This window comes from Thrips palmi, unplaced genomic scaffold, assembly GCF_012932325.1.
Source record: "Thrips palmi isolate BJ-2018 unplaced genomic scaffold, TpBJ-2018v1 HiC_scaffold_19, whole genome shotgun sequence".
In the NCBI taxonomy this organism is placed as follows: Eukaryota; Metazoa; Arthropoda; class Insecta; order Thysanoptera; family Thripidae; genus Thrips; species Thrips palmi.
Window position 1 is genome coordinate 4,487,171 of NW_023144628.1, and position 25,859 is coordinate 4,513,029.

The 25,859-nt window shown below is 53.8% G+C and overlaps 2 protein-coding genes across 5 annotated transcripts; both read left to right on the top strand.

Moving 5' to 3' along the window:
* Positions 1–38: 38 nt before the first annotated feature.
* Positions 39–15,436, top strand: LOC117646644 (SUN domain-containing protein 2-like). 4 transcript variants are annotated; one of them, XM_034387734.1, is made up of 12 exons: positions 39–684; positions 10,138–10,274; positions 10,357–10,593; positions 10,688–10,924; positions 12,379–12,683; positions 12,759–13,037; positions 13,119–13,413; positions 13,503–13,787; positions 13,931–14,046; positions 14,125–14,292; positions 14,371–14,463; positions 14,546–15,436. In XM_034387734.1, exons 1-12 carry the CDS (start codon positions 599–601, stop codon positions 14,654–14,656), a joined length of 2,349 nt encoding a protein of 782 aa, XP_034243625.1. In that variant the 5' UTR covers positions 39–598; the 3' UTR covers positions 14,657–15,436. The 4 variants fall into 4 exon arrangements, with proteins under 4 accessions (XP_034243625.1, XP_034243627.1, XP_034243626.1 ...); XM_034387736.1 differs by lacking the exon at positions 39–684 and adding an exon at positions 8,404–8,500 and having other exon boundaries at positions 14,546–14,656; XM_034387735.1 differs by lacking the exon at positions 39–684 and adding an exon at positions 8,507–8,681 and having other exon boundaries at positions 14,546–14,656.
* A 4,861-nt stretch (positions 15,437–20,297) lies between these two features.
* Positions 20,298–22,563, top strand: LOC117646012. Its single transcript, XM_034386631.1, has 3 exons — positions 20,298–20,463; positions 21,764–21,852; positions 22,025–22,563. The coding sequence occupies exons 1-3, from the start codon at positions 20,401–20,403 to the stop codon at positions 22,140–22,142; spliced, it is 270 nt and encodes an 89-aa protein (XP_034242522.1). The 5' UTR covers positions 20,298–20,400; the 3' UTR covers positions 22,143–22,563.
* The last annotated feature ends 3,296 nt before the right edge of the window (positions 22,564–25,859 follow it).

The following is a 25,859-nucleotide window of genomic DNA, read 5'->3' on the forward strand; positions in this document are numbered from 1 at the left end:
ACAAGAGGCACTTTCAGAGGCAACAGACCGTGGTAGTCTCTCAGACGGGTCAGTCTGTTTGCGTTCGTCGTGTTGGATGTGTCGGACGGGAGTTGTCTGTTTGTTTTTAATATTCTCGTCCGCGCATTGTTCGCTACGCCCCGCGATTCACCGATTCCTTTTCAGTGATGCGAGTTGGTTGTGACTTTTAATTTGATGACGCATTTGCTGTGTGTCAACTGTGTCCAAGAAGAAAGCACTGCTGTGAAGTGTAATGTTGGAGGACGCTACACAAGACCACCACCAACACGATTTTAGGACCGTGCATTTTCCTCCTGTATTGCTTTGAAGGATCACATTTGATGCATTCAAGCAATGTTTTGATAGGTTGCCACTAACCTATATTTTATGAGCTCATGTACCTACCATACATGTATTTGTGAAACTTTTTATACAGAGGTTATTCTGTAGTGACATTTAACTGCTGTGAATGATTGAGCGTGTTAGTGGGTCTCACAGAACTTTCCATTAATTATTGAATGGAATTTTTAGATTGGAGGCAGTCTACTGCCCCATATTTTAAGTTTTAGTGTTGTGTGTACATTTTAAACCTGAAGCCATGAGTGACAGAGTGCTGCGATCCAGAGTCCGAAATGGATCAGCTTCCATTTCATTATCAGAAGATCGAGAAAAAGTGAAGTACAGGTAAATTTTCACAAACTTTTACATTTCTCCTAGTATTGAATAGCAAGGCATGACTGAAACTAAATCTGCATTTTCAATGATTTACGGAGACCTCGGCTTTTTGGCCCATTAGCTCAGTTACAACTAAAAAAATTTTTTTTAGGCCGTACTTTGTTTTTTAAAACTTACTGAGGGTTTCAATTACATTGAGGGTGCCTTATGTATTTTAGGGTGCCTGTGCATTAAAATTTATTTTTCAAGCCCATCCCATACCTGAGCCTAGACGCAAGTAAAGGGGAGTGACTCACCAAGATGCCCCCCCCCCTCCCCCTCTCTGTGCCGAGGCGCCGAGCGTGCTTGGAGAGCCGCGAAGGGCCCAGTCAGTACCTCCTCACATTAGTCTGCCCCTGCCCCTCCCCTCCCCTCTCACCAAATCCTTTCTCCCGGACTCTCTGCTCGTCGGTTATTATCGACAGGATTACGGCGAGGCTCTGAGGGGAAAAAAGGGGGAAAGCCCTAGGAGTCTTTGAACCCGCGACCCGTCCAAAAACGACGGAACACCTTTCCCGCCCTCGCGCTCGGCGCGAAGCCGCGAGGCCATTATCACGGTGCGGTGGCCTTGCCGGCCTTGCCGGCCTTCGCGACCTTGGCCCGCCTTTGCCCGACCGGAGCCTGCAGCCGGAGTGGGCCTTACGCCTTACCGACGTGGAACCGAACCGGTTGCCCGGTGCTAGAGCCGCGCGAACCAGAGCCGTGCCGGAGCTGGCCTCTGGCCTGACCGGGCCGAGGGCCGAGCCGAGTAATCGCAAGGGGCTTTATCACTTGATACTGGGCGGGCAGGGCAGGCAGGGCTCTGACGGGGCCGGAGAATAGCGCCGTACTCGCAGTGTGGCGCAGCAGCGCAGCGGCAGTGCCGATCAAGGCTTCGCGGCCGAGGCCCGAGAGGGAGGGTGAGTCCCTCGAAGCAGTCGAAGCTCGAAGGGTGCGGCCGGCCGGCCGACCCCAATCCGCCCCGCCCAGCGTTACGTCATTTCTGCACGTCCCCCTCGCAGAGGACACAGCTGAGCGCCGCGTTCCGCGTTATGCAGAATCCTTATCGCTGATCTAAATTGCGTCGCGGCTTGCCACGGCACGGCCAGCCATTGTTACGGCGCGGAAGGGGGAGGCGAGGGTGGCCACTGGCGAGGGGGCGAGTCGGACCCTCTGCTCCCCTCCACGCCGAGGACGGCGACGACGTCGGTGCGGTGTCGCGCACGTCGTCGCCGTCCCGGCGGCCGGCCGGCCGGCTCGGCGCCGCACGTCGGAGAGGTGACTGCGTGACGCCGCGGCTTGTTTTAGCCGCGCACTGTACACTGTACACACCGTGTGTGCCCGCGCACCGCGTGTTTGCACCGACTGCACCGCGGCGACGCGTCACTCCGCGGCCGGGCCGATTCAGAACGGTGCTTTCATCGCTCTGCCTCTCTCGCACTCGTGGGACGCCTTGGGGTGCGAGAGAGCGCAATGGCTCTGGGCGCTGCTGCACAAGCGGTGCCACACCCAGGAGCTGAGAGCCACGGGAGGCAGTGGATTCCGCGACAGTTTCTCACCGTCGTCTCCGCGCGAACTCTGCAAGTGGCCGGGCCGAGCGCCCCGCCGCCAAATGAGCCATTGTTGCGGCTTTCCGTGTCCTTGGCGAAGCCTTGGCGCGCCTTGGCGTGTCGCTGCCCAACGCTCATGCGCGGTCGCTGCTCGCCGACTCGCCGCTCGCGGTGGCGGGAAAACGAAAACGGAAGCCGCCCGCCGCCCCCGCCCCTCCCCCGCGACTGGGCGTTGGCCCTCCGCCAGGTGGCGGCGTGGCGCGGCGCGGCGGGTCAGCAGACCAGAAGCCGAAGCCCGAGTGGCCCGCGCGGCTCGTGCCCAATCCAAGCTCATCCCCTGCAGAATCGACACGCGGGTGGATGAAGTGAACGAATGGGTGGACGAAACGAATGAATCAACGAACGGGCCCGCCACCACCGCTGTCCGTATTGCTGCGAGCATGCGTACGCGTCGTGTGTGTGTGTGTGTGTGTGTGTGTGTCTCATTCATTCTCATACAGCATGCCGGGCCCCGAGACAAGAGCCGCCGCTCATGAGAGGAATGCATGAATGTATGTATGCCCGAGCGAGACGGTTGGACGGGCGGGCGGCGGCGGGCGGGCACACGGAAAGTCGGGCGGGCGGCACCGCTTGCCGCGCGTTGCCGCGTGAGAGGCGTGGGGCGGGGCGGGTGTTGGTGCAGCCTGTACCCAGCCAGCCGGTACTTTGACGCGTCTGTTAGCAGCCTCAACGCCCCGCCGCGCCGCGCCCGCCACGCTCCGTTAGGCCGTGTGCACTGCGGGTCGGGTCGTCTTGAAGGCGCCTACTGTCAGGATCCCCAGCCCCGACCGGCGCGGTCCTCGATCGTCCTTGGGGCCGTGGTCCCCGTGGTCTAGGAGGCGGAAGCGGTGGACCGTGAAGCAGCGCGCGAACCGCTCCGTTCGCACAGTCCGCCGCCAAACAGTCGTAAAATAGCGGCGCTTTTATAACCCCGCACGTGTTGGACCCATGGCGGGGCACGGCCCGGTCGCGCTGCGCTATGGCGGGCTGGCGGCCCCGCGGCGGGCCAGAGTCCTGCAGGGCCCGCACCGGGACCACCGCCGCGGCGGAGACTAGACGGCGAAATGAAGACAATGAAGTGGTCCGGTTCTGAAAGCGCAAAGAGCGCGGCGTGTGTCAACGGCCCAATTAGAGTCCCGCAACGCAGCGCAGCGCGGTGTCCGGCGGAAGTCGTTAAACTGTCCTTTTGGTTTGGAGGGCTATGCGGTGGGCTGCGGGCCGGCTGGGGCTGTAGCGGCGACCAAGTGGCGGCATTTAGGCTGCTCCAACGCGTCCCGGAAACGAAAGAATCACTGCATCGCTGCATCGGATGAAACGCGTCGAGCCGAAGCGGCCGAAGCCCCGACCCGAGCGGTTTACGGGGTCACCGGCAGCTCACAACAATCGGCCGTTTGACCTGGATTCGGCGGCCACCGTGTCGCTCTGGTGTCGCTCGTGCGCGTGAGGGTCCACACGCCCACACACCGAGGCGCGCGCGTCGCGACGAACGTCGCCGAACGCTTCATTAGCCGTCACGGAGTCACGCCCCAGACGGCCCGACGTGCGCGACGACGCGCGACGGCGTGCGTGACGGGAGAGCGTCCGCGCCCAGAGAGGCACGGAGAGACACGGCTAGAAAGACATTCAGAGACCCGTCTAGACAGACGTCTCGCGAGGCGGGGCGCGGCGCCAATTTAAATATGACAAACATGTCGATGACCACCGCGCCGCAGAGTCATTACCGCGCGCCTCGTATTTTAAACGTTTTATTAGTTTGCCTCTGCTTCGACGAGGCGCCGGCTTCCGCGTCGACGGCGGTCACGGCGATGCAGAGCGCTCGCTCGCGCAATCAGTCAATAATTGCCGTTTTCCCTGACTTTTCCCTCGGCGCTCCAGTCGCCGTACTGCAGCGTCATCGGGCTGCTCGGGTCGAGGGATTCCGAGGCGCGACGCCAAGGCTGCGCCGTGCTGCTTTGCTCGTCCTTGGCCCTTTTCGGCCGCCGCGTTTCGCAACGCCTAGGGCCGCGAAGGGCCGCGCGGCGCCTCGCTGCAGCACTGGCACACTGGCAGCACGCTGCAAGGCACGCTGCCCACGCAGGCCATGCAAAGCAGTGTGCCAGCCAAGCAGCGCCTGGAAAGGAAAGACGGAGCCTGCACTGCAAGTGAAGCGCGTCCTGGCGGGGCGGGGCGTGGCGGAGCGTGGCGTGACTCCAGGTCGTTAAAGCCCTTCCTTCCTCTCCCCGGCGGGCGAGTAGGAGGACGAGGACGGCGTGGAGCGTGGAGTGGGCGGCGGCAGGGCTGGGCCGGGCCGGGCTGGGCCCCCCGATCCTTTGGTGCTTGGCACAGTGTCGCGGCGCGCCAGGTACCGTGCGTGGCCGCGTAGCCGCGAGGCGCTCCGGGCACGGCGTCGAGGAGTCGAGGCCGCGCCGCACCGAGCCGTAAAGTGCATTCAAGTCTCCGCTTGGCTGTTGCAGTACGTCGAGCACGGCGCGCCGCCAGAAGGGCTACAAGGATGTGGCCATGCAGAACCTACGCAACACAGTGGCACAGGAGCGCTTCAGGCACGACCAGCCGAGTCAGCAGACCGTCAAGAACTTCAAGAAGCGAGTGGTGAGTGGTCCGAGTCCTGCTGAGTCAGCGCGCCCGTCTCTTGAAAGTTTTCCCCCTTGTCTGGGTTCAGCTCAAAACTTGACGTCTGTTCCAGGTGTTCTCCTCCAAGCGGCACTCCAGCGACGACATGGCCAACGGGTTCTTGCCGCCACAGCCCCGGACGGACCTGAGCCCCGTCGTCGGCATCCTCAAGCACACGTCGTTCACCGAGGACTCGGCCGCCGCCGTCGCCTCCACGCCGAAGACGCCTCGCGGGCGGCCGCGCGGCACCCGCGGCGTCGCGGCGCGCGGCGGCCGGGTCAGCAAGCACGCGTCCTTCACGGAGGAGGCCAAGACGTCGCCGTGGCGGTCGGCCTCGGCGTGCATCTTGGAGGCGCTGGCGCTGTCCGTGTCGCCGCTCGCCCGCAAGCGCGCCCAGCAGGCCGAGGAGGTGGCCCGCGAGGAGGAGGCGGTGCGCCGCGCCGTCAGCTTCTACAAGGGCTCCGGCGAGTGGTGGAAGTAAGTAGGCCGGAGGAAGCCGAAGGATGGACGATGGAGGAGAAGGATCCCGGCAGCGTTCGGTGGCAAGTGAGCGGCCTGGCGTCGTGCAACGGAGGCGGTGCAGGCCGCGGTGCAGGCCGGCGGGCTGCAGTCTCCGCGATGGACGACCCGACGTCGGTCCGACCTGGAAGGGCTGAAATGAGGTCGCGGGCGGGAGGGGGGGGGGAGCACGTGGGCCCTCCGCGCGCTCACCTGGCCCGGCGGGGCCTGTGGTTTGCGGGCCTGCCCCGCCTGCCCCGCCTGCACGGCCTGCCTGGGCCTGCCCCCGGCTGTCTTGATCCCTGATGACGGAACGACGGCACGGAACGGGGAATGAAGACTCGTCAGGCTTTAATTTCGACTTTGCCCGAAGCGCGAGGCGGCGCGGCTGATCCTGCGGTCGGCTCCTGGAGTCCTGGCCTGGAGTCCTGGCCCGCTGCTGGACTGGGCCAGGCTGGGCTCGGCCGGCCAGTGCACCCGGCCGGTGTGGGCGGGCCGGGCATGGGCAGGCCAGGCAGGCCGAGCCCACTCCGCCATGCAACAAGCTGCAGGCTGCTGCGGACTCATTCGGCGTCTCTCTCGCACCTTCGCAACGCCCCCGAGAGAGACAGAGCCACGAAAGCGCTGCGCTGACTGCCCAATACTGCCAATAGAAACCGCGCGCGCGGCTTCGATTTCCGCATCGCTAAAAATAGGGACGGCAGAACGCAGTGAGGCGAACCGGCCGCCGCGGGACTGCTGCGGTTTGGGACTCCGATCCGGAGGAGGTGAGGGGGATCTGTCATTGACGCTTCAGCCGCAGAGCCAGCATTTCGTGATGGCACTGCACTGCCTTCCAGAAAGCCCGACTTGTCACGCGGTGGCGGGCTTGCACGTCAGTGAGCAGTGTGTCTTGATCACTCGCGTGGATTGGTGGTCCGCGCGCTACGCAGCGTTCGCAGTCCCTGGCGACGGGCCGTTTCTCCGTTCGCCGTTCCCTGCATTCGCCGCGGGGCTCGCAAGGCATGCCGCAGCCACCTGTGCAGTGCATTGCAGTGCAGGAGACTCGCCCGCCGGTCCTTATGCACGGCGCTTGCTGTGCGGAGTGCAGCCATTGGATCTTGATTCACTGGCCGCTGCCGCTGCTGCAGCGAGATGCTGGTGTACCCGGCGCACCTGCGTGGCGGCGCGGTGGCGCGGCGGCTAGCGCAGTGATCCTGCATTAGCATCACCACGCCCCGCAGGGACTCCACAGGGACGTCGGTCGGTCGGTCTGACGGCGAGGCTGCCCGAGGCTGCCCCTCGAGGCCAGGCCGAACTAGATCCTCACGCGATTGTTTTTCACTCGAACGCCAACACTCCGCTCCAGCCCGGGGAGGGAGCTGCAATTTGGCTGAATTGAAGGCGCCGCTGCCGTCCGAGCCAAGAAGGCTCGCCTTAGGCTGCCTTTGGGCTGCCTTGGGCGACGAATCGTGTCGCGATTGCCCTATAAATAAAGCAGCGCCGTCACGTGGGAGGAGTTCGAGTCGTTACGGCCCGAAAAAAAATGTTAAACAGCTCCCGCGGGACCGCGGCCCAGCCCAGGCCCCGGCAAGCACGGCGCTGGATAGGCACCCCGCCACACTGCGGTGCGTGGAGCTCTGTCGGATTGCCTACCTCCGGGCGCTCCAGCGTCAGGGGCTAGGGTAGGCACCCCGCCACACTGCGGTGCGTGGAGCTCTGTCGGTTTGCCTACCCTCCCGGCGCTCCAGACAGGGGCTGCGCAGGCAACCCGCTGCGCTCCGGTGTGCTGCACGTGGCAGTATCGGGCGCTTCGACTCTTCAGTCGGCAGGCGGGACACGAGGGCAAGCGGCGCGGCGTGCGGTGGTGCAGCCATGTGGCCCTCGTTGTGTGCAGGCAGCCTCCTCGCGTTGGTCGGAAGGGGCGGGCGGGGGGCTCGGCGGCGTGGCGAGACTCTGCGCCGCTCTGCGCGCGTTGTTGTGAGGAAAGCGACGCGCCGCGCGCCGCCCCGACGTGATGGCCGAGGGCCGGCCGGCACCACAGCACGCCGCCCAATTGGCCTAGGTCCGGCCGTCCCGGGCCGGCCTCGGTCTTGTCTTCTCATGCCTGGCCGGGCCGGGGCGTTTTCCTCGTCTTGCCGCGCTGCCCGGCTCGGCCCAACGGCCGTCGGGTCGGTCGGTGTGTTCTCCTTCCGGCATCGCCTCTCGATAAGGCGAGGCACGGTGGATTAGCCCCCCTTCCAATCCGCCCTTATCTCGCGGGCCGTCCTCGTTGTTCGGCCGATGCGCGGGAAAACGGAACGCCGCGGCTATCGCAACCTGAGCGGCCCGCACGCGCCACGCCGCACGCGCCGCAAGGTGTCCGTCTATTGGCCGATCCCGAACAGTGCTTTCCACGCTCTGTCTCACTCGCACTCACGCTGCGCCGCTAGCGCCCCGTGGGGGTGGGAGAGAGACAGCGACGACGCGGTGTTCGGAATCATCGGGCGGCCGGCCGCGGCGCGGGGCGCGGAATGGGGCCATAAAGGCGGCAAGGCGCCGCGGGGCGTGGAGATGCGCTAAAATTAGGAGAGTAGGAAAGGGCGGGGCGGGTTGCGCCGCCAAGCCGGACGAAGGGCCGATCCGATCAGCCCGCGCGCCGCCCTGCAGGCCATGCAGGCCGTCGCGGCTGTCGGCGCGCGTGCCCAGTGTGGTGGCCAGTGCGAGTGCGACCAGGTGGGTCTGATTCACCTGTCATAGGGGTGGGTGGGTCCGCGGCACTGCCGCCAGAGGCCTCGGTGCTCGCGTGTGTTGCTTCCCGCCATTTTCCGCGCGCCTCGAGGGCCTCGTGTCCGTCGCGTGGATTTTGGCGGCCCGGCGGCGTGCGGGCGTGCCTGGGTGGGGGCAAAGCGGCAGAGCCCATGTGCGTCTCGCGGCCCGACGGCTGACCGGTCCAACGCCGCGCCCTGCCGGCGAGCCTCGTGGACGCGGGACGCGGATTGGAGCCGGCGGCGCGTCGGCCGTCGACGCGTACGTCCACGTACGTCACGCCACGCCACGCTGCGGGCCGGGCGGCTCAGCCATCGGCCAGCCGACCAGACCCAGACCGGCCGGCCCGGCCGAAAGAAAAGCAAGCGATCAGTCGGCAGTCGGTAGGGGGCACTCGCCGCGTCGCCTCGTGTCAGCGCCGTCAGGCCGTCGCATTTGTCCATTTGTCTTCTGCTAGCCGTCGCGTCGTCTGCTAGCCCTGCTGGCTGCTTGCTGCCGTCGCTGTAGCCGCCTGTCGTCTGCCAGTCGCCGTTTTATTTATTGACACCGGCACACACCTGTTCGGTAGTCGAGTGAACCTAACCTGGCCCGCCCCCTTCCCCCCGGTGAACCCTGCGGGTGTCTCCATGAGCCCCGAGTCGCTCGAGTCCGCTGTGACGGCAGTGTGCTGGCCTGGCCGCGTCGGTGTTGTGGACTGCTGGCGCATGGACGTGGAGGTGCTGGTCCTCTGCGACCGCGGACATGGCGGCCAGGGCGCCGGGGTGTGCGAGAAGTGCACCCTGGAGGTGCGGTGCGCGTGCAGGTGTCCATGCGGGGCGACGCACAGCGTCTGCTCCACGTTCAGCGAGTGAGTCCGCGACAACATAGTCAGTCGGGCCACGCTCGCTGACGCGCGGACGGCGGACAGCCACAGCTTTTGCTGAGTGAGCTGCTTCAGGGCGTTGCACGGCAGCGTGGGGCCCGCAGTCCGAGCAGGACGGCGCGCAGTCGGACGGAGAGGTCGACCTCCGCGATGTGCCCCCCTCTCCCTCCCTCCCCCTTGCCTTTCTCTGGCGTTCTAAATTCGTCCCCTTTTGCCGCCGTTTCCCGCGCGCGCCGTAGACTGCCGAGCGGTTCCGAGGGGTCGTTTTGTCGCCGTCTCTCTCGTAACTTCACGGGACGCCCCGCGAGTGGAACAGAGACAGAGCGACGGAACGAAGCTTCGGCATCGCCCGTCTGGCGACTGGCAGCCGGCAACCGCCGCCTTGGCTTGGCTACACATACGTAGTGTGAATCGAAGGCTCCTGCAGGCTTCAGTGCGAGGCGAAGTGGAGTTTGAAAGTGCGCGGGCTTTGCCTGGCTTTGTCGAGGCAGTCGTAGCCGCGCGCGGCCGTCATGGAGGCGGTGTCGACGACGCCGCGCCGGTCGCCGCGGATCGCGGCCGCGTCGTCGTCGTCGGCTCGCCGCTCCCTGGTCTCGTCGCCGCGGTCGCCGTGCTCGCCGCCCTCGTCCGGCCCGGGGCACACCCCCTACCGGTCCAGGGCCGCCGTGTCGCTGGAGTCGCCCGAGTCCCCGCACGGAGAGTGAGTTGGAGTGGCAGCCGCGCGGCCAGCCTTGGCGTTGACGGCCGTCTACTTGACGGTGTTCTTGATGGATGTGCGCGAGATAAGCGGGCACAGTGGCGCCTGCCGCCCCAGGGCCGGTAGAGTCCCAGGGCATTGCATTCCAGTTCTGCCAGGACTGTGAGGACCAGGGTCCGAGACTCGCCCGCCCAGGCAGGCGCGCCCAGGACTCGTACCGCCTCAGGGCAGTGACACTGGACCACTGGCCGCCGCGCCGCGCTAACCGGACGGAGGACGCGGGGGCTGTTGACTCAGCCTGTCCCTGTCCCCCCCTCTTTTTCATGTTTGACTTTCCCGCCAGTTTAGCACCACCGTCGAGAGAGGGGCAGAGACGTCACCCCTTTGCTGCTGAATTCCCTCGCCTCGAGCCTCTGTGCTATGCTCTGTCTCTTTCTAACATGGGTGTTTTCTGATTGCAGTGTTTTTCCCAAAACGGATTACACGTACTCACCCCTGTCAAGTTACCATCGTGAAATTTCACCCGGGGTGATGACTTTACCAAATATGTCCCGGTCTGGCCTTCACAGCACAAACCAAGTCAATCACCATGTGGCGGGTAAGATATAAAATATACGGTGTAAGTTGTTTCTTGTCATTTAAAACAGTATTGAAATTTACTAATTTTATTTTTTCATCAGCCAAGTCACACTTTAACCCATCAAGACTCAACTATTCAGACAGTTTTTGCTCTGATTCTGATGAGGTGGATGACTCAAGGTTAGCTTACAACAGAAGACAAGGACAGAAAAGCACTTGGATGATAGTGAAAAGTACAGTATCATCATTTATGATGAGCATTTTTACCTTCTTAATAACAACCACAAATAGCTTCTACACATCCTTTAGTCAGAGGAGAAAAGTACCTCCAGCTCAAAGTAAGTTTGACAACTTTACCCTTTTTGTTTGGCTATTATTATTTGGCCCTAAACATGCTTGTAAATTTTTTATTTGTTTTTGTCTCTTTTACAGGAGCTCAACATTATTACTCATACATACCCAAGCAAGAAGGACTATTGTCAAGAATACAGACACACATCTACAGATCATCCAGTTGGATCTATCGAAATGTATTCCACGATGTGTTCAATGATGCGTGGTCAACATCCTCCAGGCAGTCAACATGGGCATCCAAAGGAGTGACAAGAAAATCAAGATTTCTTCGATTGCTTCCTCTCCTCCTGCTACTACTATTACTAGGTTTTATAGGTATGTGCAACTTGTCTTTCAGAATTTTTACTCAACTGTTAGTTTTCTATGGGTTTTGTTTTCTGCTTTGCATCTATTTTTGCAATTTTTTTACTTTGTGTTTTTGAGAAATTTTGGAAAACTAGTTAAAATGGACTTACGTCCATCTAGTGGAGTGGATGTTTCGCATGTTTTATTGAAGTCATTGTGGGCATGTACATCATACATATGTAGTGGTGCAGAAACTGCTTATTTTGTCCAACAACTTTGTCACGGACTCAGTTTTGATTGAAGTTTGGTTGTGCTGTGTTCCAGGGTGTAAGCTGGCTGACCAATATTCCTTTCACTATCAGGACATAATAACATGCATGCGCAATACCACTGTTGTTGTAAGCTGCTAATAGTCTTTGCTTATGGCTTGGCTCCTTTTGAGAGGCTTCCTATGCCCACCAAAATTTTTCTCATTCCTTGTGCTTTCTTTTCCTGTTGTAAATTTTGATGCTGATGCAATCTTTCTCTATCTTAAGTATTGTTTCTATTAGAAATTACAGCTGTTCATACATTCACATACACACATTTACATCCTTCTATACATACATTTACTTGTCTCTTATGAGATATTATAACCCAACTTACTTATTGATCACATTTTTATGTCTTGCATTAGCATTTCTTGCATGTGCTTTTATCTATTTGTCAGACTTGAGGAGCGAACTACACATTCAATTGAAGTACTATCTGGCATGTTCTTTTAAAAATAATTGGAAAAGAATTCAAGCTTTATGTTTTATTATTTCTGAAGAATTAAATGTTTGCTTTTTAAAACCTATTTGTGTTTTTAGTGTATTCATTAACATCATGATTAACATAAAATTCAAAGCCTCATAAGCTGTGTGCAAGTTTAACTCTAACAAATTTTATGTTGCTTGCACATCTCAAGTCTCAGGTGGGGAAAGGAATATTTGATTGATCCTCGTCCTCATCAAAAGCCTTGGGCATGCTGAGGTAAAGGACAGATTAACTTTGAGACTTGTGAGGATAAATGTGAATTACAAATGATTATACAGTACTTAAATTTATCCAAATAGTGTCTGTATACTGTTCATGTATTTTGTATGTTTTTTTTTAAAAGAAAGGAAAGCTGGCAAAAACTGCAGTATGAATAAATTACATTTTTATCTTATTATGTCTTTTGGGGTGTTTTGGGGAGGTAAGTCCTAGACATGGATTCTTTTGATGGTCACAAAAATCTAGATCCTTCTTGTTGTTTGTGTAGTTCGACCCCTGTACAACGTAAGGTGAGTTTTCTTGCCTTTCAAAAATTCCTTTCTCTTTTCTGCGGCTAGTATATTAATTATGGTTTCATTCCTCATCTCATTCTTATTGATAATCCATTTTCTGTCAACCATCAATATGAAATAACCTTGTAATAAGCTTTCCTAGTTCTGATAAAAAAAAAATTTTCTCTGTTTCAGTTTGGTGGTTGTGGGATGATTCATCATCAGTTCCACCAAAGATGACTGAGGAGCAAACTAGCAGCTGGATATGGAATGTCCTAACATTCCCATTGAGCATGATCCATTCTCTTTTTTCTTCTGTGTTTCATGGCATGACAGTTCCATTCAGTCCTTCATCATTTGAGGGTCTCATTTCTGTTCTTTATGACATAGTACTGGCTCCTTGGAACCTTCTTGTTTCTGTTGGTGAAGTGCTTGTGTCCTTTGGATGGAGTATTATTTCATTATTCCAAATGATAATGGCGTCTTTTTTAAACTTTAAGGTAATTGGTCTTCTTCTTATTGATTCAGTGAATAAATGAAAAGTTGTGACTCCTAAGTATCTATTGACTTTTCAGATCAATTTATGGGAAAGTCGCTCAGACTATCAGACAAGTGACAGTGGACTACCATCTTTTTCTTCAAATGAAGCCCAAAGTGACTCAATCAAAGCCCTTATTAGAGCTGCTTTACAAAACCAAGAAGCTTCAATTTTGTCAAAAATGTCTAAAAGTGAAGAGGGCATCCGAGCAGAAGTTCTGTCTAAAATAGCCAGAAGTGAGGATAAGATTCGGGCAGAATTGATAGCTAAACAAGAACATGGTCAGCAACTGAATGCTAAGATTGTCTCCCTACAGGTACTCATAATTTTGATTTTATTAAATTTTTTTCTGCTCTGACACTCCTCCACAACTTTTGAAATTTATCTGTGTTTCCAGAACGAATTAAGACGATGGAAACGAAGGTACATGACATGCTGCAGAGTGTCGGACCCTGTCAGCGCCGCTACATTCAAAGAAAAACTTCACGATGAGTTGAAACAACTTTTTAGTAGTCCTGAAGGTTTGGTTCTGCTCGGTGCTGTAGCTGCACATCTGACTCCTGTTGACAAAGCACCAGCAAATATTGTTCAATTTAATGATACTGAAATCCGCTTGTGGATTAGTTCTACTTTCCTTGACAAAGATGATTTTGAAAGAAAAATGGCGAACATGACAAAGTACTTCAATGAAGGTAACTAGCCAACATCCCCTCTCACTTCTGAAGCATAACTTTTTGGTTTTTGTTTCTCAACCGTCTCAAACCTCAATTATTTTTTTCAGAACTTGAGCGTCGCAGTGCTGAAATGATGGGAGCTTCAGTAGAAGAAATAAAAGCAAGAATTGCAAATGAATCACAAATGTATTTGGCTCAAATGTCAAAGCTTCGAGCTGAAGTGTCCAGTTCATATATGCTCCATAATGATCATCTTCAGTCAGGGACAAGATTCTCAGGACAGTCTATTTCCGGGTGGGATGAATCCAGAGTGCGCATGATAGTTCAGTCTGCCTTGGCACTTTATGACGCAGATAAAACTGGGATGGCTGATTATGCTCTTGAATCTCAAGGTACTACCAACAAAAATTCAAATTGTGTGAAAAAATATTTGCACCCTTTTGTGCAATTAACTCTTTAAAATCATTTTCTTTAAGTATTACTTTTTTGACACTTTTGAAAGCTGATTATTTAATGGTAACATTTGCACATTTAGGTGGACAGGTTATCAGCACCCGTTGCACAGAGACCTACCAAGTAAAGTCCCCAACCTTGTCAGTGTTTGGTGTTCCCCTATGGTACCCCTCCAACAGTCCTCGCACTGTCATCCAGGTACGTTGTATTTTGGTACAGTTTATCACACATTCATCTTTACTTTATGCTAATGAAACCCTCTTTCTTCATGATTAGCCTGGTATGCACCCTGGTGAATGCTGGGCCTTTGTTGGATCACAAGGCTACCTTGTGATTCAGCTTTCACATCGAATCCTAGTCCAAGGGTTCACTTATGAGCACATATCACCAGTACTTCTACCAACAGGCAAAATGGACTCTGCACCAAAAGAATTCTCTATTTACGTATGTGCAATTTGTATTGTGTGTTCCTTATTCATTGACAACATAGTCATTCTAATGCCTTTGTTTCTCTCTTTTTAGGGATTGAGGGCAGAAGGAGATCATGACCCTATTCTGCTTGGAAACTACCATTACCTACAAAATAGTACTAGCATGCAATATTTCCCAGTTCAGGTAAGTTCCCCAAAACATGTGAGTAACTATTGTTTATTTTCTTCAGAAACATACTAATTTTGGTTTTTTGCTTTTCTGTCAGCGTTCTGGTGTGCAGCCTCTTCAGCTGATTGAAATACAAGTTAAGTCTAATCATGGCAATATAAACTACACATGCATGTACCGATTTAGAGTTCATGGCAAAATCGCCTAAGCCACTGTTTTGATTTAAGTTGTCGCTTGTCTGTGACAGGCTATGCCATGCAATGCCGTGCCATGCCACAGCCAAATATGATAATAAGAGCTATATCAGACTGAAAAGAGAGTCAAACTTTTTTACAATTTAATTACTCTTTCCCAAAGAAATAAAATTTCTCAGTGGAACGGCTATGTTTTTTCTTCCTTTAACTGTATGTTCCTGAATGTAGTGTATGATCTGTAGCTTTTCCACTCAAAGTCATGATCTCTTTCTTTATTTATTTCATTCAATGTCCCAACTTACTTAATGTGATTAACATGATGTTGGCCTGTTGTACTTTTTGGTTTGTTTGCAACTTTGATTTGTTCTTCCACCTTTTTCCTTCCTTTATGGTAAACATTGATAGTGTGGTTAAACCAAAGTCAATATTTTTGTGCTTTATAAAATATTTATTTATAGAAGTAAGAAATGTTTATATGAACTAGTCCTATTTTAGAAGATTGTGTATAGTTGATTGCTATGATTCAGGAGAGTGTTACTCATTATTTTGAAAGGACATAGTAGAGATGTCCTCGAACTTTATCATTATGATTTTGACCAAATGATCTTGATCTGATCTTGATTTACTGAAGAAAATGACAGCAATTTGAGATGAGTACCTAATAAGACCGTGACATTCTTGTTCATCCTCAATCAGATCTCAAGATTTGAATAACATTCTGGTTGTTGACATGACAGACTCACTTATGTAAAAAAAAGTGGTCAGGCTGTTAAACCATTTTTAATAACTTGTATGAGCACATTCAAAAATAATATTCCAAGTGGGGCAGAAACGCTGTCAGCTTTTTTAGGTATGCAGTCCCACAATGCTCATGTGTCTGAACTGTGAAGAGCAGCATTTGTCAGGACTTGCTAAAATTTTACAGTTTTTCTTCTCCAATTGGTATTGGAAATTACTAAGTGCTTCTAATTTTGCCCACAGTTGTGCTCATAGAAGTTTTGCTTGATAGTACAAAGAGTTTTGCAATGGTTTAGTTCAAATGTCCTTTATACTGAACTTTGTATCAGAGTATTATTGGTTTGTATGTGCTGGAATCCTTATAGTGACGAACACAATGTCCATAGAGATTGATTCATGTAGGTTTTAGTGATGACGTTTGGATGAAGTCCTTTTTGAGTGTGCCTCCTAGTATAACAAATGTGATAATTGATCTAGTAGTAAAATCTACCACCTAAAGAAATGTATGATATATGTAAGACTTTTTAATTTATTTTGTTACTTGTATCACTAAATGAGGAGTGTACCTTTTTGTGGGATCAATTCGTTTCTCATTTGGGAAGACTGGTTTGATACCTAATGTCCGTGAGTAGAGGACAGCAAATAATTGTGCCGAGCCAAATCTGGGTTGGAAATCCACAGCTTATGATGTTTAAATTACAAAGATTAGGCAATGTGAAATTCACACAGATTTTAATGCTTCCAGCTTGTTATCTACAGCACTTAGAACTGATGTCCATAGCTTTTGAGTATTTTTATGCCTTTGCTCTGTCTAGTGTTCTGGTGTATTTTTCTTACAAACAATACCTTTTCAAGTGCATTTATCGTGCAATATTTTTTGTTTTGTTTATCATTCAAATCTAATACATACCAAAGTTGCCTGCATTTTGATACTTTTTTGAATAGAAATAACTGTTGTTATAGAAAAAAATTCACTGTGCAATTCTTTTGACACACTTCAACTGAAATGTATTTGTAATTTATTTTTTAGACACATTAAAGTACGGTTGCTTCCATACAAAAGTTTTTATTGACCTCTTCCTTGTCCTGGGGGAAATCATATCCAATGGGAATAGCAAATTGGACATTTTACTTCGAATCACAGCATCGTCTGGGCATGACGTTTCCTAGGTCCCATAGACGTCATCAACCCTCATGGGAAGGGGCTGGGCATCATGGAATTTTTACCTGGGGTAATAAGAGTGGTAGCAGTGTAGTCCTTGGGTGAAACTAAGAGGCAGCTTCGTGCCGCTGGGCCAGTGATGCTGGGGTGGCGTCGGCCCCGTCCGGCTCTAGGAGGTGCTAGGTGCTAGGGGTCCTGTCCGGTAGAATCCGGATCTGGTCGGCTCACGCGTCCTCCTAATGCGTCTTTCGTCTTTGACGTCTTCATGTGATTTTTCACATGGCCCCCATGACTTGTAACTTGTAAAGAATCAGTCGGAATTCACGAGGAAAAATAAATGGCGTAGAAGTAATTTACATGCACTCCCCATGGGAGTAAGTAGTAAAGGGGTCGCGTCCTCTGATCGCTTTGGCAGTGACCCCACCATAGGGCCGGGGTCCACGCGCAGCGACCATGCATGGCGATACCTCAATGCTCGGGGAAGTCCACTTCGCTTTAGTTCACTTCACGCTCGACTGGGCTCCGTCGCATCGCGACGTGTCGCGTTGACAAAGCCAAACTCGCACTAGTGCCGAGCCGCTCCACGCGGATTACCGAAACCACCGGCAGAACCGGGCCGCGGCACTGTGGGCCTCCAGTCCAAACAGATGCTATCGGGCGTGCCCGTGCTGGCCGTGCGGGCCGTGCTGGCGCTGTCCGTGCGGGCCGCCGGAGCTGCCCAAAGAGGCCGTGGTGTAAGAGCGCCGTGGACGCTGGCGGCGCGGAGGGGCCGGACGACGCCGCGCACCGGACGGGCCGGCGCCACGCCTCGCCACGCCAAGCCCTCGCGGATCCAGGCATGCAGGCGGCTCTGGAGCGCCGAACAGGTAGCGTCGGCTCGGTGTCGATAGCCTTCCCTTTCCGTGGAGCATGGCAGCCTGCAGCATGCAGCATGAAACGAGACAGCGGGACAGCGAGGGAGAATGCTGCACTTGGTGCGGCACTTCCTGCGTCGGACGACCAGGCCGGGACCAGGCGGCCAGACGACAGGGAAAGGCGACCAGACCAGACGCCGGACTAAGAAAAGCATCTGGCTGAAAACATTCTTGTCTGGGGAGAATCCTCCTACAAAGAGAAGGCGCACAGAGCGGTAGGTCGCAACGCATCCAGGCAGAACGGGTGCCTTTTCAGGCTGGCAGACACACACAGACACACACACTGACACACACAGGCCGTCCAATCCGGTCCAAAGTCGTTTCTCTCTCTTCTTCTTGGCCGGGTTGGGGCGGGGAGGGGGGGGGGCATTGCGAGATGCGGCCAGAACTGTCTTCCGCCTTTTCGGCTTCCCGGGGCTCCAGGGGACTCCAGCGGAGGGCTCCAGGTGGCTCCAGGTAGCTCCAGCGGGCCCGGCTGCACTGCTACTACGTACACGCGGCGCCGGAGTCTGGACCACGGCCAACATTATGCATAACCCACTGAACTTTGCGACCACGCTGTCGCCAAACTTGGCAGGGCGGCGCAGAGCCAGGCCTGGGCTGGCGGGCTCGCCTGCGTGCATTTGGGATGCGGTGCGGGGGCGACCAGGGGCGACCGAGCGGGGAGTTGGTTGCCCTGGCCGCGACCGAATTAACGACAGCGGTGATAAGCAAGCTAGGTGGCAGGGGAATCAAAAAAAAAATGGGCCCACCACACTTTTGAACCAACGAGTCTTGTACTTCGTTTCTTTAAAAAAAAATTCTCGTGCCCCTTTTTAAAGATAGAAAGAAATGGAAGCTGAGAACAAAACAAACACGACATACCGTGCTACTGCACTACGAAACACGCTGCACCGTTGCACAGGTTGCACAGGACCACTGCTGCCATCAGCACGTTCCCATAACGAGGCCCCGCGTGCCGCACGCTCGCCGAACGCTCGGAACGCCCCACGTACAATGGCCGGCGTGCATGTGTACGGTGTAGGAGTGATGACCGTCCCCGTGTCTTTTTTGCCGTCTCGGTGCATTATTCCTGCAGCAGTCTCTCTCTTTCTCTCCCCCACCCCTGCCCCTCTCCGGACAGTGCAGCCCCTCCCCTCCCTTCCCCCTATGATTCCGCTTCTCTCAAGATTTGCCGCCAACAGACGTTATTACAACAGAGAAAAGAGTTCCCATCACGATTTGGCCGGGGTTAGTGTTTTTGCGTGCGTGTGTGTGTGAGTGAGTGAGAGTGTGTGCGTGTGTGGCGTTGGCCGCGAATAGCGTGCCAGACACCGTCGCCGTGCCCCCTGGATTGCACAGGTGGTTTAGGCCCGTCTCGATCCACATCCATTTTATTAACATTGGATCTGAAATGGCTTCTGGTTTCTGCGAGGGTGTTGCTTTGCAACACTCCTCCTTTTTCACGTTTTTTTACACTACTTTTTTGTTTGCGACACGAACTGCGACCGTACGCTCGGAGGAAAATCTGCATGTAATCGCAACCAAATTGACCTTATCAGACGTGGTCGACTGAAACGGGCAAATCCAGCCGCACAGAGGAAAATAAAAATAATCGGGGCTGGGTCAGTAGCTGCAAGCTGCTAAGCGTTCGGCCGGACTTGTCTCTTCACGCTCAGCTAAGTAGTTTCGGCACAGGGGGAGCTAAATAGTGGGCTAGGCTCCTCGTGGCAGCATAGCCCTAGGCATTTGAAAACGCCATTGGTTTGGAATATTTTTCGCTTACATCAAATACTTTTTGTCCAGCCGCTCCAGGCGGCCGGAGCAGCAACTAGGACACCTGGCAAGGCCCTGGCAGCCGGCAGCCGCGTCCCGCTTCGATTGTGTGGCGACTGCCTCGCGGTGCCTCGCGCCTCGGCCACTGCCGCGTTCCAGCGTTCCAGTGTTCCAGTGCTCCAGCTTCCAGGGCGGTGTCCAGCAGGGCGGCGCCAGCGCAGCGGCAGCAAGGCGCGCAGGACTGCGGCAGGACTAGGACTGCACTGCGCGCCGGTTTCAAAACAGGCGGCCAAGATTCAAATCGGTGGCGTTTCTCACTGTCGAGCGCACAAAGTTAAACTGACCCAAAAAGTTTGACGATGTTCGTAGTTAGTGAAGGAAGTGACGGAAAAATAGCGCGGTCAGAGCTCCCATTTTTCTTCCTGGCGACGGAAATCCGAGAGGGGAACGGAGGGCGGGTTTTTGGGTTTTATGTAAAGTGGTGAGCATTAGTCGCAGCTGTGTCCGGGACTCGGGACGTGGACGTGATCCCGGGCCGCGCGGTTGGATCACGCCGAGCCGAAGCCGAAGGGAACGCTTCCGCCGGGGCGGCGGCGGCGGCGGCCAGAAGTGGAGAAGTGGCCCGGTTATTACATCGGAACTGTCGACGCGGAGGTGGAGGTGGCCGTCGTGGCCGCGGTGGTGGTGGAGCTGCTGGACCGCCTGCGGACGGCTCTGGAGCGGCTGGAGCGGCTCGCCGCGGCGCGGCACGGCGGGGAGAGGCAGCGGCCGGAGCGGGGCTGGGGGGCTCGCGGTGCAACCGCCTCAGAGAAAGGGAAAGTCCGTGAAGTAACCGGCCGGTGGAGCCGCGCTGGCGCGCTGCGTCCAGATCGTCCAGGCCGTCCAGGCGGCCGTCGGCGTCCTCGTCCCCCGCGGCCCGGCCAGGCACGCCAGGCAGCGAGAGGGAGCGAGAAAGGGAAAGCGGGCGGCCCGCGGAGACAGCCCTGGTCCTGCCGGGCTGGCGCACGCTGGCGCAGGCCGGCGGCTGGCGGTTCCTGGGCCAGGCGGACGGCGGCAGTGCCCGACGACGCCCCAAAGTGCCAGCCCAGCCGCATCACCAGTCACGACGCGGACACGGACACGCGCGGCCACCGGGGCACGAGTGCCTCCCTAAGGCCTTCGGCGAGGAGGCCGGCGAGCCGACGCCGCCATGGCTGCCTCCACGGCCTCCACGGCCTCCAGGGCCTCCAGGGCCCAGCTAGGGGTGCTGCTGGTGAGTACGTCGACGACCCGGTCCGCGGCTTGCGGCCGCCGCCAGGGGAACACCTGTACGTTGGGGAGGTAGATATGTCGCTTGGCGGTTTGGCGGTTCTTGACGGTGTTGTTTTTCCATGCCACGTTCCAGTCCCCGAAACAATTTTTAGGAATTTTCTTTGTTTTTGTCGTGTTTGAAACGCATCTAGAGAGTTTTAATCTAAACAAAAACTGTGACATTTACAATATGAACAGTTAATTTTTTTTTTGCTGTGCTGTGCTGTGCCCCACCGGTTTGCGTTGCTTTGCGAGTCACCTGAGAATTTGAAATGTTGACGAGAAGACATTCCCTTGGCCTTTGGCGGTGACTGCGCCGGTGACTGGCAGAACGTGTCGGTTCATCTCTGTGGTCTGATTCCGAGCAGAGCCAGCTGGGAGAGAATGGCGTCGCTCGCGCGGCTCCGCACCTCTCGCCCGTCACCTCACCCGTTGTTGCGGGGCACGCTGGGCACGCTGTGCCCCCTTGGGGTCACTGCAGCACAGCCGAAGCACAGCGCTGTTGCGTGGCGACGATTCGCATTCGACGCGCTTTTTACGTCGCGTCTTCTTGCACGCGAGAGGCTTCTAGCCGCCGCCATGCCGCCGCCGTGCCGCCGCGCCCCGTCGGGGTCGGGCCTGGCCCCTGCTGGCCCCACGGCCACATGCACTGCACAGCGCGTTGACCCGAGCGTCGCTGTGGCCGTGAGGCGAAAAGGGGATAAAGGGGGTTGATTTGTTGGGAGAATAAGCATTGCCCATCGTGTGTGTGTGTGTGTGTGTGAGTAGGTTGAAGGAAACTGGGTCATTAAAATGGCCCCTCTACGTGCGGGACTCAAGGCGGAAGCGAGCGGCGCACCCGTTCGCCCACCCCTCCAAATCTCCGTGCTGCTGGTGGGGGAGGGGAGGGGGGGCGCTTCGGAGTCATCCGGAGCCTCAACGTTACGCCGCGCCCGAACCCGCACCGCCCCGCCCGTAACGGCCGGCCAGGCGTAACGTTACATCATGGCGTTGCGTCACACGCAGGACAACAACAAGCGTGGCGTGGCGAGGCGAGGCGCAGGGCTGGAGCGGGGATGTGGAACTAGGCGTTGCACACAGACACACACAGACAGACAGACAGACACACACACACACACACACACAGCGCGTTGTTTACCATTCGGCCGGCCCGCTTGCATTACCGCTCTTTCCGTACCCTTGCTTGCGACGCGATCCGACTGGACCCCGACTCGGCCCCGACTCGGCTCGGCCTGACCGTGTGCCCCGTCTGCCTGTTGCAGGTGATCTGCAGCGCCGTCCTGCTGGCCGAGGTGCAGGCCCAGAAGGGCGTGCTCACGCCCAAAGCGCCCAACTTCCAGTACTTTGAGAGGTGCGTACCGACCGACTGCCAGACACGGCGAGACGTTGACCCGGCCGGCACGGCACGGCACGGCACATGGACGTGGCCGGGACACACTGCCGTGTTGTGCAAGCGCCCGCCAGCCCGCGCCTGCTGCCCGTAGTGCTCACGCGGGCCATTGGCTGGCCATTGTGTGTTGCAGGCCCAAGTACCGGTACCCGTACTACGACGAGAAGGGAAGGGGCAAGCTGCTGTATGGATACGGCGGCTCCGACCTGTACCAGTACAAGACCTACTCACCTCTAGAAGGCATCCACTGAGACGCGCGCGGACGCACGCGGACGCACGCGCACGGTGTTAGGACATTATTGTGTTAACGTTGGCTGCACCACATGTCACGGCGCTGCTGCTCTTGCCCATTCTTCCCTTAACTTGACACCCGTTTGAATAACGGGTCTCTTTCATTAAATCATTGTCATCGCATTCGTACCATCATTGCCACAACCATCCTTATGCCACTCTCGCCATCACCAATCATCGCCATGGCCCTAGCGACCCAGCGCCCTCATCCTTGTCATGCCTTCTCCTTTCGCCATGCATTGCCTTTGCACGTGTCCCCGAGCACGCCGCCGAGCACGCCGAGCACGCACTGCTTCGGTGTCGCAGGCCGTCCCGATTTGCGTTAGCAGCGGTAATGTCGTTTTTGTGATAGTTCGATCTCGAATTTATTGCCAAAAATTTATGCAGCCATCAAATATCGGGGCCCTAGCGAAGCGGCTCTATTTGTCATGCTTCTCCAATTCCCTCTTCCTTTGCACGTTTTCCCAAGCCGTCGAAAACCACTGTTCGGTGTCGCTGCCGTCCCGATTTGCTTAGCGCTCATTCTTTTGCCATATTCGATCTCAACTTTATTTATCTTTCAGCACATTGTCCAAAAGTCGTCTTTTCATTTTCTTCATTCCTCTCATGAAAAATTTTTCCAAGTGTCGAAAAATTTATTTATTTCCCACCCATTGTTTCCCCAGGGTCATTCATTCCACTATTCTTTTCCCCTCATCTTTTCATGCCCACTCTTTCATTTTCTTTGTCATTTATTCCATTCATTTCATGTCATTCATCATTATTTCATGTCATTCATTCATTATTTCATGTCATTCACTCATCCTTTCTTGTCATTCATCATTTCATGTCATTTATTCATCATTTCATGTCATTCATTCATCATTTCATGTCATTCATTCATCATTTCATGTCATTCATTCATCATTTCATGTCATTCATCCATCATTTCATGTCATTCATCCATCATTTCATGTCATTCATCCATCATTTCATGTCATTCATTCATCATTTCATGTCATTCGTTCATCATTTCATGTCATTCATTCATCATTTCATGTCATTCATTCATCATTTCATGTCATTCATTCATCATTTCATGTCATTCATTCATCATTTCATGTCATTCATTCATCATTTCATGTCATTCATTCATTATTTCATGTCATCATTCATTCCCCCATTCATTTACCCATTCATTCATTCGCCATCCTCATTCTCTCATTCATCACATCCTAATCATTCATCCTTTCATCGCATTTTCACCATTCATTCTTTCATCTCATTCTCATCATTCTCTCTTTCATCACATCCTCATTATTCATTCCCCATCTAATCCTTAACATTCATTCTTTCACCAAATCGTCATTCATTTATGCATTAGTCATCACGTCCTCATTCATTAACCATCATATCATGCTCGTTTTTTCACTTATCATCACATCATCCACATACATTCACCCATCACCACTTCATCCCCGTTCATTCACCCTCTCATCATCCTCGCATTCATTCATCATACCCATGCATTCATTCATCACATCATCCCCATGCATTTACTCATCATCACATCATCCCCATGTATTCACTCATCATCACTTCATCCTCACTCATTCACCATCACATCGTCCTCATACATCCATTCACCATCAAATTATTATCATCAAATCATCATGAGATCATTATCATTAAACCATTATCATACCATTATCATCAAGTATCATCATACCATTATCATTAAACCATCATATCATTATCATCAAATCATTATCAAATCATCATTACATCATTATCATCAAATCATCATCGTATCATTATCATTATCACATCATTATCATCAAATCATCATGACATCATTATCATTAAATCATCATCATATCATCATCATGAAATTATCATTATGAAATCATTATTATAAATCCATTATTATCAAATTATTATTATGAAATAATTATCAAATCGTTGCCATCAATACTTACCTTGTCATCAAATCATTGTCATCAAATCATTGTCATCAAATCATTGTCATCAAATCATTGTCATCAAATCATTGTCATCAAATCATTGTCATCAAATCATTGTCATCAAATCATTGTCATCAAATCATTGTCATCATATCATTGTCATCATATCATTGTCATTATATCATTGTCATCATTGTCATCATATCATTGTCATCATATCATTGTCATCATATCATTGTCATCATATCATTGTCATCATATCATTGTCATCATATCATTGTCACCAAATCATTGTCATCAAATCATTGTCATCATATCATTGTCACCAAATCATTGTCACCAAATCATTGTCATCAAATCATTGTCATTCGCTCCGTCTCAGTCATTTGTCCACTCATTCATCACATCGTTATTCATTCATTACATCGTCATCGCATTCATTTATCATCACTTTGTCACCACATAAATTCACTCAACACGTCAATGAGCAGTATTTCGTTAGCAGCATTGACACCACTCTGGCGAGAGGCATCTCTATTTTTATTTGTTTCAATGTTCAAAAGTGTATTTAATGTACTCTCGTTTCCATCTTTTGTGTCGTCCTTGTGTGTGCAGCCTCCGTATAATTAAATCTGCACGAAGTAATATGTAACGCCTCTTTCAGCTTATCTTGTAAAACTCTGACAAATGTTCAACTCTTCTAATGCCTTTCCTTATTTCTCTGATTGAAGACAGTTGAGTTTAAGTCGAATGAAATTAAGCAGGGTAGCAGGGAATTTTGATAATGTTTTGATCCCAGTGCGTCAGCCTGGGGAACTCTGTATCGACTGTTGTAACCTCCTTATTGTATTCTAAAACTTTATTGGCATGACTAAAAATGAAAACTGTCCACCCATTCATTCCTCTCTCTGATCCCTAGTCATCTTATTCTAGCACCTGTGCTGTCCTTTCTCTTTCGCACTCATAACATCCATTTCTTGCCACTATGATACTGTGGACCAAGATACTTCTGTTTGTTTTTATATTTTTTTATGGCAGGTTTTTTTCTTGTCTGTGACGTTTAGTGTACATTGTTGTGAGAGCGCCTTAGTCGCACTCCTTTTGTGTAATAAATTATACCTGTTTGTTACACTGTGCCTCTTTTCGGTCTTTTCTCGCGCGGTGCATCAAGGGTTGAGGGGCCGACGGGCGCCAAGGTCATTCAGAGCGGTCAGTGCTAACGCCAAGCCGGCCCCCCGCAGCGCAGCACAGCACAGCGCCGCGCCTGCCCTGCACCACTATCGATTGCCGCGCCCGCCTGCGTCCTGCCCTGCGCCCTGCGCCCTGCCCTGCGCCCTGCGCCCCAGCCCAGGGCGTTCTCCGCATCCCGCCCTGCAGCGCTGCCACGCTGTCACATTCCCACCCCCCGGACTGTTTCCAAGAGACACCCATGACCTTTTAGAAGTAGGTCAAAGCCCCTGGCGAATACACGGCGCGCGGCGCGGTGCGCGGGGGTGGCATGGCGGCGCGCGGCCAGGGCGTCGGCGGCTGTTGTCGGCGGTGTGCCGTGCAGGGCGACAGCAGGGCGACAGGGGGCGACAGGGGGCGACAGCCTTCGGCGGGAAGCCCTGTAGGGTGGCCGCCCTGAAGAGCCGCCCTGAAGGGCCGTCCTGAAGGGCCGGGTGGCGCGCCCTCTCTTCACGGTCGTCTCCAACGATTCCCGGCCCTTGGAAGCGAGTTGCTGCATTCCGGTTC